Source organism: Camelus bactrianus, chromosome 11, assembly GCF_048773025.1.
Source record: "Camelus bactrianus isolate YW-2024 breed Bactrian camel chromosome 11, ASM4877302v1, whole genome shotgun sequence".
Classification (NCBI taxonomy): domain Eukaryota; kingdom Metazoa; phylum Chordata; class Mammalia; order Artiodactyla; family Camelidae; genus Camelus; species Camelus bactrianus.
The window spans coordinates 33,891,232-33,904,644 of record NC_133549.1 but is presented as its reverse complement, the minus strand read 5'-3'; the positions used below and the strand labels follow the sequence as shown (position 1 = coordinate 33,904,644).

The following is a 13,413-nucleotide window of genomic DNA, read 5'->3' as shown; positions in this document are numbered from 1 at the left end:
GGGCACGCTCGGTCCGCCCTGCTTGGCAGGAGCGCGCGACGCCGCGCGCGCAGTCCCCAGGGACAACCCGGAGGCGGCCGGGCTTGGGGAGAGGCAAGAGCTCGGCGTCGGGCGGCGGGCTGGCGTGCGTCTCGCCGCCTCGCGCGTTTGCGCTGCGCTGCTGAGCGCCGGGCCCCGGACTCTGAGGGCGCACGGTAGCGGGTGGCGCGCGCCGTTCCCGGGAGCGGCGGACAGAGCTCCGCGGACCACCCCGGCGCCGAGAGGCTCCAGCCGACCGGGAGACGCCCCCTGGCCCCCACCCACTGGGTGGCCCGGCCGGGCAAGCGGGACCGGCGGGAGGAGGAGGCAGAGGCGGCGCTGGCGGGACTGCCTCCTCCCCGCCCCTCGCGTCTCCTCCCCGCGCTGCCGGGAAGGACAAGGGGACTGGGTACGGGGACCCCGGCCAGTGAGCGTCCGTGTCCCGGGGCCGCCCCTCGCGCGCGCTTTCCGGCCGCGAGCTTGGGCCGGTCTCGCCTCGCATGGTGCTGGCCTCAGCCATGAGCCAGGACGCCGAGCCCAGCTGCCCCGAGCAACCCGACAGAGATGCCCGCAGCGTGCCCGGTGCCCCAGCGCCCCCAGCACCCCCAGGCCCGCGAGGGATGCAGCCGCCTCCGCCGCCACCGCCTCCGCCCCAAGCCGGCCTACCCCAGATCATCCAAAAGTAAGGGGAGGGGAAAAGGGGAGCGGGGGCCCGGGAGCGCTTGGGGAACACTCCCCGGGCGCCCCGTTTCGTGGCTTCATCTCTCCTGTTCCTGTTCAACTTCGCTCGGCTGCCTTGCGTTTGAAGTTTTCTTGTCCTCCCTCTCGACAGAATCGGTGTCATTCTGGCTGCTTGTGAGGTTGGGGAGAGGAAAGCCAAGCTATTTGGGGAAAATAATTTTGCTCTTCTCACCCCCTTTCTCTTCTTTTCAGGGATGTAACTAGATATTTAGAACTAAAATAGCTCAAATTGGGGGAAATGGCCCAGAGACTATATTTTATCTCTGGTCCTAAGAGGCCACTGGAATGTATGGAGAGCCGTGCGTGAGTGTGTACGCGCGTGGGAGGGTATGGAAGTAAAATGCCGCCGGAAGAAGCAACCCTTAATGGTGCCCCTGAAGTCAACCAGTGACACTGGGTGAAAAGGGCGGTGAGGGTTCGCAGACAACATATTTTGCTTTGTCCTGAAAGAAGTGTTTACATTTTCCAAGAAGGCCCTTGCAGAGTTCTCAGCCGCGCAACCGTTTTCCATTAATGTTACCGTCTTGTGACTCCGGCAAACTGTGCGACTTGGGTCGCAAATTTTCTGGATCAGCCGTCCCAATGCGTGAGTAGCTTGGGGGTTGTCAATAGGCTCTCGGAGGCTCTTTCAGCCCATTTGAGGGACATGAAAGGAAAACGGTGAGATTTCGTTCGTTCTTTAGAGACTTTGTTTGACAGTTTAAGGCCTAGAATGTTGGTTTGTTTGAAGGATCTTTATTAACTCCTGAAGGTTTCCCTCAGCTTGTAATGAAGTCCTCAAAACTAGTTTAAGAAGTATAGGAAAGTCTGAATGATGAGTGCTTGGGCGAGACTGATGAAAACGAGAAATACACACAAGTACAGCAAAATCTATCTCGTGGGACCGAGCAGAGATTTTCCAGCGCTCTTGTATTGATGCTTTCTTTGCGTTATTTAAACTTATTAAAATGTAGTGAGCCAAATAACCACTGATGGGGCATAAATGGAAGTAAATATTGTTTTTAAAGACTGACATGTAATAGAAAGAATAGTGAAATTTTAAGTTTGACATCAAAGAAGGCTGGTATCATATTTCAGAACAAAATGGTTCCCCCTTTTTTTTGACTGGTAGGATACTAAAAGCTCCATTTATGACAACTTTTTGCTGTGGTTTGATTTTATATCACTTGCAACTATTTACAAGTAGCTAACTATTTGAAACTGAAAATATTTTGTATTGTTTTTGTGTTCCTATTGTTCTGCAAATAATTTCAGTGAAGATTTACTAAATAGGATAGACAATTTAAGTACATCATTACTTAAAATTTCTCTTTAGTCCTTAATATGAATTAAACTAACAGAGAAAAAATATTCAAAACCTAAAGTTTATTTAGTAAAAGAGAGAAAAAGAACCCCTAATTGACTGATGATTAATTGGGAAACATCTGATATGCTTATTACCAGCCAGTGTCCTGTGGCTTGAGATCAGGCTGCACATTAAGTTTGTTGAGTTTGCTTTGGTATTGTAATCACCCTGCATTTTCCTATCATTTACTTTCAATTTAGGAAAAAAACTAAGACCTTTATGTTCACAGAAAAACCTTTGTAAATAGATGTCTGATTATGAAATGTTACCAGGTTGAAATAAAGGCCATTTTGTGGGAAATGGATCATTTCAATTGTATTTCAGTTACCTCAAGTAATAAATAATTTATTATTTCCGCATAATAATTTAGAAAATTCCATCTCTGGAATATTTTATTTTAATAGATAAGACTGAGCTATTCAAAGATGGCCCCTTTTGCTAGTAGTCCAGGACGGAGATCTCAGAGAAGTGCCTGATGGCTCTGCCTTGTTTTGCGTTGGTGACGGATCAGTGTTCAGGCGCTAGGTCCAAGGCCAGTGAATGTGCCCATGGGATTTGATGTTTGCGCACTTAAGTTTCAAAGTTTCTCTTTATAAGGATGATTTGGGGTTTGGGCTCCCCTCAGTACCCACTGAAATTCTGCTGGAACCAGGCATAACATGGCAAATGCTTTGCAGGTCCGTCTTTAAAGCGCTGAAACTTGAGCAGGTTATTTTGAAACTGCGTTTGCATAATTTAATCTGAGCGACCATTTTTATGTAGTTATGAGGTGCTGTTTGCATCAGCCATCTTTGAGAAAATATAGTGGGGTGATTGCCCTCAGCCACAAAGTGAGCTGTCCGCCTCTTGATTTGAAAAATTTGTGAGCTAGAGCTTTGGATGAAATTCTCCTCTAGTGGATGGCATGTTAAATATATTTTATGGGGGAACCTGTATTTTTTTTAGTTATATGAGTAGGGTTATTATATAATTTGATTGCTTTCAAAATGATGAAGATTCAGTCTTCATGTTGCATAGTGTGTAAAGATTACAAGGATTTTTTCACTTCTTATTGTCTACGTTTACTCAGTTTCATTAATGATAGTTTTCATTTTGGGTAAAGTCAGTAACTTTGGTAAAATAACAGTCATGATCATAATAAAAACCGAGTCCTATTCACCTATGTTACATTTGGTCTTAAGAGAATGCAGTGTCACAGTGAATGTGACTGATTTTGGTGTTTGTTTTATGGAAGCCAGTCTCGGTGTTTGTGAAGATTGTGCCAAAAGTTAACTACTGTGGAGTACTTTTGTCTTCTTCAGGTATATTTAGTTTTCTCATTATTGCATTGTTAGCTTCAGTCAGGAATTGTCCATGACCTCTCTGCTCTTATTAACATCTTGTTTTACCTCTGACTCCTGGCCAATTATTCCCCTTACCGATAGAGATTATCAGTTATGTTTAGACACATATAACTAATATCTTGTAAGATTTTTGTTTTAAACATGCATGCTTTAAGCTGGCCAACATGGAGATATTATTGGATAAAATGTGAAGCATTATGTAAGCCATTTGGGCAGCAAGAAATAGGAATAACACCTTAAGAGGAGATTTAGGATGAGTTTAGGAAGTCAGAATAATTTGAGGGCTTAAAAATATATATCTTCATATAAGCAGAAGTAAGACAACATTAATGTATATCATTGAATGTTTTACCAGAATTTATCTCCTTGAATATTCACAGTATTTTATTTCCAAAAGTATTTTATATTTTAAATTTGTGCTTTGTAACCAAATCTAATTCTTGATTTATAAGAAGTTATTTATTAACCTTGATGAATATCAGAAATTAAAATTTTAGGTGCTAAGTTTAAAACTCTTCAGAATGAAAACAGGGCCATTTAGTTCTGCGTGCAGTGTTGAAGCCAGCTGTCAGATGTGGCTACAAAGTGTGACACCAGTCCTGGTGAGAGTGAACCAAACAAGCACACACATCATCTATGAGGTGAGCACATAAGTGATATCCTAAATTATCTGATTTGCAGTGAAATATTCCTAGTTAAGGTGTGATATCAGGTTGAATATTTAATTTGTGTATAGATGACTTATTTTTTCCTTTCCAGATTCTTTTGGTAAGCAATGAATAAAAATAAAATATGAAAATAGAAAAAGTTTTGGTTTAGCATTTGGTAGTTAGTGTCACCAGCATATGTTTGTGACTTATGAAGCAATCAGCTTTGATTGCTAAAGTTTATGGTCTTCTGCATAGTGTTAGGATGCTGGCCGACTGTGTTATCAGAGCAAAGTGCTCCTGGATTCAGCCTAGAAAATGTTACAAGTAGTCACTTGGATTGCAGATAATTTTACAAACATTTTGCATTTGGAAGGATCTCCATGTAACTCTCAGAGAGTGGTACATGGGCAAGTTGTGTGTGATGTCCACCCATTTTGATGGGCTTACTGACAATTATATTCAGAATCAGAGAGGAAATAAAAATATGCCAAAAAGGGACATTACATCAACTCATACTTGGTCTTTTCTGGAAAGAGGATGGAATTTCTAACATCTGTGCCAGTTTCTAACATCAGTTTAAATCCATTTTTAGGGGAAACAAGGATACACTTGTAGAAGGAATTTTGAAAATTGTAAACACCAAATTAAACTGCACATAAGACAAGCATTCAGCAGGAGAAAACATCTGAGAGGGTTAATCGTTTACCCAAAACAGGGGAGGAAAGAGGGTGGGTTCTTTTCTTAGCATTCTAAAAAGTTTCTTTGCTTTACTAGAAAGCCTGTTAAGGGAATTTTTTTTTTAAAGAAATTTTGCTTGAGGGTTTGTTGTGGTAAGTATTTTTAGGTAGTAAGTGTAGCCATGCAGTTATGAGTTTTTCTCAAATTGCCAAAGTGATCAGTATTATGAAATGTAGTACATTATTCCCATTAGTCACAGTAAATGACTATACATGTGGTGCATACAGAGCTGTTCTGAGGCCGGTGCTGCAGGGGAAAAAATAAGACAAATTTTATTACCCACTTTATTCTTCTATCCACTTATTCTCTTGCTGCCGCTTTAGCACTTTATCAAATTAATAATTTTAAAAGCTCATGTTTGTCAGTTGGAATGTGGACTCTGATCTGTTAAGATCTCTTTGCTTATGGGAATAGCCACCAGGGAGGGGGAAAAACCCCCACCAGGATTGACTCACAGTGAAATGATCCCACGTTATCCAGTTTATTTCTCTCTCTCTGATTTATTTTTCTTGTGGCTGTAGGTTCTTGACTCCAGTTAAACTAATATTTCTTCCCTGCCAACAATAGCTAATCCTCAAGTAAACAAGCCAATACAACTCAATTCACAGCTTTGATAAACAAGAATCTACAAAATGTTAGGAACTGAGGTCTCACCAAGGGATGGAATTAAAATGGACTGAACTCAACTTGGAAAGCACGAATGGAAGGAGTTTGAGATAGTGGAGTTAAAACTCCAAAGACAAATTCAGAGGCAGGACTCTCCCCACCAGCCCCCATCCTCCCTGGTACCCCTGTCAGGCAAAAGCTTGAAGGAGTCTCCTGTGCCACAGAACCCCACTTAATCCGATTTTTATTTCCTGCTACAGTAATTATCTTGTTTGTGATGGTCTAACTGATACGATTTTGTGTATTTTAACAGGGAAAGTTTCTGTGGATCCACAGCTGGTGTGAGTGACTGGTAGCTGTGTTTAGAATAGCGTGCTGAAAAGTTTTGCAGAGAGTAAAGTGATCCGTATTCCAGAATCAGGGCAAAGATGGTAATTAGTGGCTTGCAGAAGGGAGCACATGGCAATTCCCTTTCTGGTTAATGAGCCTGGCTGGATCTTGGTGATGTGTGTATGTTACCCTGGAAGCCTCATATTGTTTGTTCCCACCAGTGAGAAGACTGGGAAATCTTGACTTTAATTAAGAAGGCACATTTTTGAATCAGGAATGTGAATTTGGTTTCCAACACCACCAAGGGGCTGTTGGCGGTGGGCTGATATTTTGCCTGGCTCAATGGGTGGTCACTGTTTAAATTCCATCCAACTAAGGTTTCAGTTTTCGACATTTACAAGAGAGCAATTTTTGGGGTATTTTGGATTTAATGCGTATATCCATCTAATATGGTAAGTCTTTACAGCGGCAGAAGTTACAGCCAAGTTAATTGACCCTCCCCTTTCCTACAATTCATCCTGGGTTTTATAAGATGAATAAGTCCCCTGATAGTTTACAAGGCAACTTTTCCAACTCGCTGACAGCATCTCCATCAGGGGGAGGGTACATATTGATGTGAATGTATTTTATGAGCAAAAAGGGAGCTGTTAAGCAAGTTGTATGAGGACGTGTTAATAACTTGTAGCTCAGTTTCCCAAATAAATCTTTCCACGTGTTCAGAAACAAAAGGGTCATGCCTGCATTTGGGGAGTGGTTTTCACTCCATGAAGATAGTTTTCACACCACTTTTCCCTTCTTTATTGTGGGTATTTTCTTTAAGGATGCACCAGGGCCATTTGCTGCTGCCCTTTCTTTGCACCTGCTTTCTCTCGATCATGGTAATGACCTATCAGTTCCCAGTTGCCACTTCCACTCAGGCCCCAACCTGGAAACCTCCATTCATGGCTGTCTGAACATCGTAAATACTTTTCAGTTTTGCAGCTTGCCTATAGATTGTCTTCCAGGTATATTTCTAGTTCTTATTAGATCCATCCTTAAACCTGACCTCTAGCATCATGATGCTGATGGAGTAGACAAGGTGATATATATTTCAAACACATTAATTTCACTAATTTCTCCTTTTGCTTTATTTTGAGTTCATTATTGAATAGAACCATAGATAGTTAGGATGTTTCCAGGGTTGTCAACTGTAAAATGAGAATCTTTGCTCTAAACTAATTATTGGGTTTCTGACAAAGAGGGTCAGAGAGAAAAAGGAAACTCCGGATTGGGAATGGGTGACCTGGACAAGACAATTAACCTTCCTAATTCCAGCTTCTCCAGGGATTGGAAATGATCAATGTCAGTTCCCTCCAAGAATAAAATTACGTGGATCCCCTGAAATATTGCTGAGTGATCATCACTGTAGAATGTCTCCCCTCTCCTCTTGGACATCTGCTGGGGAATATATCCCTTATCAGTTACATTTCAGTCACGGGCACAGCTACCTGTTTGTGAGATCACTCACGGAAACTGCAGTAACCACAAAAAGAGAATTAATTGCTTTCTCCAACACCTGCAAAGTATATTTGGATCAGTGACATAATTTTAAGACAGAAAAGTAGACCGTAATGTCAGTGAAAAGGAGGGTGTTTCATACTGTCTTCTAATTGCCACAAACTTTTAAAAATAAGGGGGGAGGAGGGTATAGCTCAGTGGTAGAGTGCCTGCCTAGCATGCACGAGGTCCTGGGTTCAATCTCCAGAACCTCCATCAATAAATAAACAGACAAACCTAATTACCTCCACCCCGCCCCCCAAAAAAAGAATTTAGAAAAAAAGAACTTTTAAAAATAAAAACAATCATTTTGGAAGGTTAATTATTTTGAAATGTTGAAGTGAATGTTTGCAAAACGAGTACTGTTCTTAAGTCAGGAGACAGATCCAATCATTTTCATGTGTGTGAATTAGGTTGTATTAAATACAGGCAGGTGGGAGTGTGTTTGGTGACATTATTGTTTTTAAGAAGGGAGAAAACGTAAGCATGGGCCCGACAGACGCTTCCAGGCGCGAGCCGGCTGCTGGACTTGGACTCGGTGAGCGGTGCCGCGTGTTCAGGCGGCCACAGCGTGGGCTGCAGCTAGTCGCCCGAACGCTTGGCGGAAAAAACATTTTGAGAAGAGATCACGGTTCTCCAAAAGCTGGGCCTCAGGTTTCCGTGGGGCCTCCTTGAATCAAAGAAACCAAATGTTGTTTCCAGAGCCTTCTAAAGACAGCGTCTCCTTGGGGCCCTGCGTCCTCCGGGGCTCGCGGGGTCACTGATAGCCTGGAGTTACGGAGCGCCTTTATTTAATACTTAAAAAGATATTTTTAAACTTTCTGCAGAAAAGGCATATGGCTTGTGTGATTAAGTCTTGATTTACAGACTTTAAGTTATTTACATAATGAGGATGAACATAAGGATATCTACTGCAGCATTGTCTAGAAGAGCAAAAAATTAGAAACCACTTCTGTGTTTCTCATTGAGAAAATAAATCATGTGCATGTATAATATGTGCCACTCAGCCATTAGAATGATGCCATGTTTTATATTTATTAATATGGGATATAAAGCATACAATATTGTTTAACTAAAAAAAATTACAGTGTGTATAGAGGGATCTCATGTTTTTTTAAAAAAATGTGTATGAGTGTGTATGGGTACCTGCAAGCCTGAAAATCATCTAAAGAACAAATATAAAGATGTTAACAGTTGTTCTAACTGTAGGTGGTGCATTTATAGTGGTTTGTCTTTTTTTTTTCCTTTTCTATGCTGTGGTTTTTTTGGTTTTTTTTTTCTCAATGAGCATGTGTTAGTTTTATAACCAGAGGGAAAAAAACTATTCCCATTTTTAAAAATGAAAATAGGACTAGACTGTTCATGTTGTTATTGCATTGTGAGACTGACTGGGCCATTGCCGTCTTAGATTTTAGACCTGGAATGCATCTGAGAGCTGCTATCGCCCAGCCCTCCTGTTTTTCTAGGTAAGGCAAGTAAGGATCAGAGAAATCAAGTGAATTGTTCCGTGTTACACAGCTAGGTAGTGGTCTGGCTGGGATAGGAATCCTCAGCTTTCCATCTGTTGCATTTTCTGCTAGCTGCCCTTTTGTCTGCCTGGTAGTGGAGGAGAAAGAAATGGGGAACATTCGTAAACTAACCACTTTTTTCTGGCTCTAGTCTGCTCAAATCCCCCAAGCGGATTTTGAGGGCATCTTTGGATATGTTACTTCCTCCCACTCTGCCCCCAAAGGTTTTTTTGGCTCGTGGCAGTAGACTGGGTCTCTCCAGGGCATCTCATGCTCTTTTCCATCCTTTTAAATGGAAGCTGAGTGTCACATTTTCTTTCCTGAACTATTGGAAAGTAAACTTCATAACCATAATTCTGTTGTCATATCTAAGAAAATTAGCCTTACTTAAATAATTTTTTCTAATAAACACTTTTTCCAGTTGTCGGAAAAGTGTCTCATATAGCGATTTTTAAACCCCCCTCGTTCAGGTTCACAGTACATTTGTTTATGATGTCTCTTTCAAGTTAGCAAGTGTATATGCCCTTTTCTGTTCTTCATGACTGAAGATTGCGGCTAGTTGTCTTGTAGAATGAGCCATCATCTGGATATGTCTGTTGCTTCCTCATGACCAGATCCAGGTTAAGCATTCTGTCAAGGATGTGCAACGGGTTGATGTATGTTCCACTAAGTTTGATTCTCTTGGTTGACATGGCTACCGCCAGATCTCCATCATAACGGGACATTTTTCTTTTTGTGGTTAGTAAGTTGTCTGTGCAGTGATACCATGAGACTCTCTGAATATCCTGTTTCCCAACAAACTTATGTCTAGTGGTTTTATCTTTTAGTTTGACCTTATTTTTTAAAAAGCCCTTCAGTGAAATATATGGAACTGGAATGATAACTAAATATCACATTAGAATAAATTAGTTTTGATAGGTTGGTTATATCAGACAGCCTTGCAAATACGTTTGCATTGTACCAGCCCTTAGATACTATCTGGAGCCTCCGGATTTTTCTAGTCTTGGCTTGATAGAAATTTGACTGGTGGGCCTGCCACTTCCCATTTAACTCCCCCCCCCCCACCAGCAAATATTCTCTCCCGGGCTGCAGTACTTTTTAATGTCCATACAAATTGAATATAAATTGCTTTTAATGCTGATGGCAGTGAATGGATGGTAATGTAATTTCTGCTAGCTCGCACAATTTTGGGGGCGTCCTCAAAGCTCTGTTGACGCTTTGAAGAAACCTTTTATCTTCCTTTTCAAAATCACTGTGTGAAGCCAACTTTAAAAATGACCGATGACTTGCCCTGGAGCTGGTCTGTGACTACCGGGTTGTTCATGCTTTTTAGATTTAAGTTACACAGCTATTTTTGCCTCTTCCAGATTGGTACTCTTATTTTCATGTGCAAAATATGTATGAGTGGGGAAAGTGATGTGGGGGCTAGCGAAAAGAATCAGGAGCAGGCGTACCCTATGTTCTAGACTCAGCTTTGCCACTACTAACCCTGAGCCTCAGTATTCTCATCTGTAAAACGGAATAGTAATAATGAAGTGAACAACAACTAACATTGAGTGCTTCCCGTGTGTCAGCTACTATCTAAGCACTTTATGTATGTTCAATCCATTTAATCATTTAATTCAACAGTAGTCCTGTGAAGTTATTCTCTTCATTGTATAGATGAGGAAATCAAGTCGCAAACTTAAAAGGACTCAGCAAAAGCTAAGAAAAATAGTGTTTATGAAAGAACTGGCAGGGTGAGGCTGGGATGAGAGAATGTTATGTAAATTCAGGTGGTCATATCATCTCTATGTGAATATCTACATCCTCAAAATAATTTATAGAAAACCCGTCATGTACAGAGAAAATATTATTTAAAAAATTGCTGAAATTTGAAAGTCAGTCAAATTTAATTTGAGACAAACTAAGCAATCCAATTAAAAACACTTTTTTATTCCTTCTGTTTCTTGTAGCTTTAAGTATTCCTTTTGGTTTAAGGTGAAGTCCATATCCCAGTTTAAATTCCCTGAGCAAATCTGACTCTGGCATTTGATTCACTGTCTTATTCTACTTGCTATGAATGTTAGGCTAGATCTGAATTTGATGCTCACAGAGAGTATATAAACACTTATAATCCTCTCAGCATGTGCTAAAATAATAACAGATACTGATTTGCAAAGTGAGCCCCTGCCAAATTCTGCCAGACTGGTTTTGAACCAATTCAAAAAATCAGGATTCAGCAATGATTTAAAAGTGTCGTAGGCTCCTATAAATAGCAGAAAGAATTTCTGACTTGAAATGTGGCCACATCAAGTTCGCTTAGTCTCCACCAGACATACTCTTGAGCGGTTTTAGCAGACATTGTTACAGGTGTTCTTTTGCTTTAAGAAACCATTGAATGTAAAAAGCAGACTTAATAGGATCAATAAATCAGGGCAGGCTGGTTTGCTTTTGACTTTCTAAAGGGTTTACAGTAAAGACCCTTTAAACTGTGAGTTCCTCGGTTTATTTCAAATAGAAATTTAATAAGCCTAAGAATTTAGAGGTCCAGTGGTAATTTTTAAAACATTTTTTGGTCTTTTTTCAATTTTACAGCAGTGTAATTGAAGTATGTCCGCAGCTGCACGTTTAACGTATACATCAAACAATCAAGATAGTAAATGTCTTTATCACCCCCAAGAGTTTCTTCATGCTTTTAATAATTTTTCCTTCTCTCTTTCCCTTAACCCCCTCCCCCTCAGGCTACTAGTGCTCTGTTTTCTATCATTATAGATGAGGTTGCATTTTTTAGAATTTTACAAATGAAATCATAGTACATACTCCTTTTGTTGCCTGACTCACTCAGCATGAGTTTTTGGAAATACTACTTTAAAAAACTGTGATAAAATACAATGTAACATTAACCATTTTAATTATTTTAAAGTGTGATTTAGTGGTATTGAGTACATTCACAATGTTGTTTAACCGCTACTGCTGTCTAGTTCCAGAACATTCGCATCACCCCGAAGGGAAACCCTGTCCCTAGTGAGCAGTTATTCACCATTTTCTTCTCTCCCAGGCCTCTGGCAACCAGCAGTCTGCTTTTTCTGTCTCTATGGACTTACCTGTTCTGGACAGTTCATATAAATGGAATCATACAATATGTGGTTCATCTATGTTGTAATGTGTATCAGTATTTCATTCCTTTTTATTGCCAAATAATATTCCATTGTGTGGATAGACAATGTTTTGTTTTTCCATCCAGTCAGTTGATGGATTTGGGTTGTTTCAGTCTTTTGACTGTTGTGAATAATGCCATTATGAAATTTGTGTGCAGGTTTTTGTTTGAATGTCTGTTTCTGATTCTTTTGGTTATGTATCTTGAAGTGGAATTGCTGAGTCATATGGTAACTCTGTGTTTAATTTCTTGACGATATTTCCACGCTGTTTTCCCAAGTGGCTGCACCATTTCACATTCCCACCAGCGATGAATGAGAGTTCCAGTTTCTCCACAGCCTTGCCAACACTTGTTTTCCTTTTTAAAAAATTATGGCTATCCTAGTGGGTGTGACATGGTATCTCATGGTGGTTTTGATTTGCATTTCCCTAATGACTAATGACTTGAGCATCTTTTCATGTGTTTGTTGTGTTTACGTCTTCTTTAGAGAAATGTCTATCAAGTCCTTTACCTAATTTTTGAGTTGTTTATCTTTTCGATGTGAAATTGTAAAAGTTCTTTACAATTTCTCAATACTAGACCCTTGTCAGACATACAATTTGCAAGTATTTTCTCCCATCCTGTCGGTTTTCTTTCAGCATATGATTTTAAGATTCATCTAGTCTTCTGCATATTTTGAAAGTATGGTCCCTTTTATTGGTGAGTGGTATTCCATTTTATGAATATATCATAAATTGTTCATCTATTCACCTGTTGATGGACATTTAGGTTGCTTCCAATTTTTCTGGCTATTACAAATAAAGCTGTATGAACATTCCTTTGCAAGTTTTAATGTGGACATATCTTTTAGTTTTCTTGGCTAAATATCTAGACCAATGATAATTTAATCTTTTGAAAGCACAGATGTTATGTGTTAGAATCATTGTTCTGGTGAAAACACCTCTGCATTTTTATTACTGTGTCTTTGAATGGAATTTATTAATATGAGTCTTCAAGGCTTTTAAAGAACAAACACTTCTTCATCTTCCTTTTTGGTGCTAGTCACTCATTAGCTTAGTGTTTTGTTTTGTTTTGTTTTCCTTCTATGGTAGACTCTTCCTTCAATAATTTTTCTTTTGGCAAATAATTTTTACCCTGGAAATTGAGGCACAAGATGAACAAGAAAACAAAACTTCAAGCTGAAAGGGACCCTGGGGGTCATCTAATTCAATTTTCTTGTTTTGTAGAAAAGGAAGTCAGGTCCAGAAGGAAGACCAGATTTACCAAATGCCACTCAGCTATCAGAGAATTTAAGTGAGCAGAGAAAGTGTACATGCCCATGAGGGTCATTTTAAGTCTCCTAGCGATGAGGGGACCACAGATGCCACAGTGCAGGGGGGAGTGGCAGCGCTGTATCCCTGCCATGCTGTATGGTTCACAAGGCACTAGGGTTTGTACTCCTAGATTATCCCATTTAATC

At 40.4% G+C, this 13,413-nt stretch overlaps 1 protein-coding gene across 3 annotated transcripts in view; it reads left to right on the top strand.

The window, feature by feature from the left end:
* Positions 1-205: 205 nt before the first annotated feature.
* RBM20 (RNA binding motif protein 20) overlaps positions 206-13,413 on the top strand; it is a 180,832-nt gene continuing 167,624 nt past the window's right edge. For 2 of the 3 annotated variants that reach the window (XM_074373649.1, XM_074373646.1), the window contains exon 1: positions 206-700. In XM_074373649.1, coding sequence (XP_074229750.1) covers positions 519-700 — 182 coding nt within the window. In that variant the 5' untranslated portion in view covers positions 206-518. Of the gene's footprint in view, positions 701-3,817; positions 4,089-13,413 lie in introns of those variants that run through there. The other variant, XM_074373648.1, reaches the window with a different exon arrangement.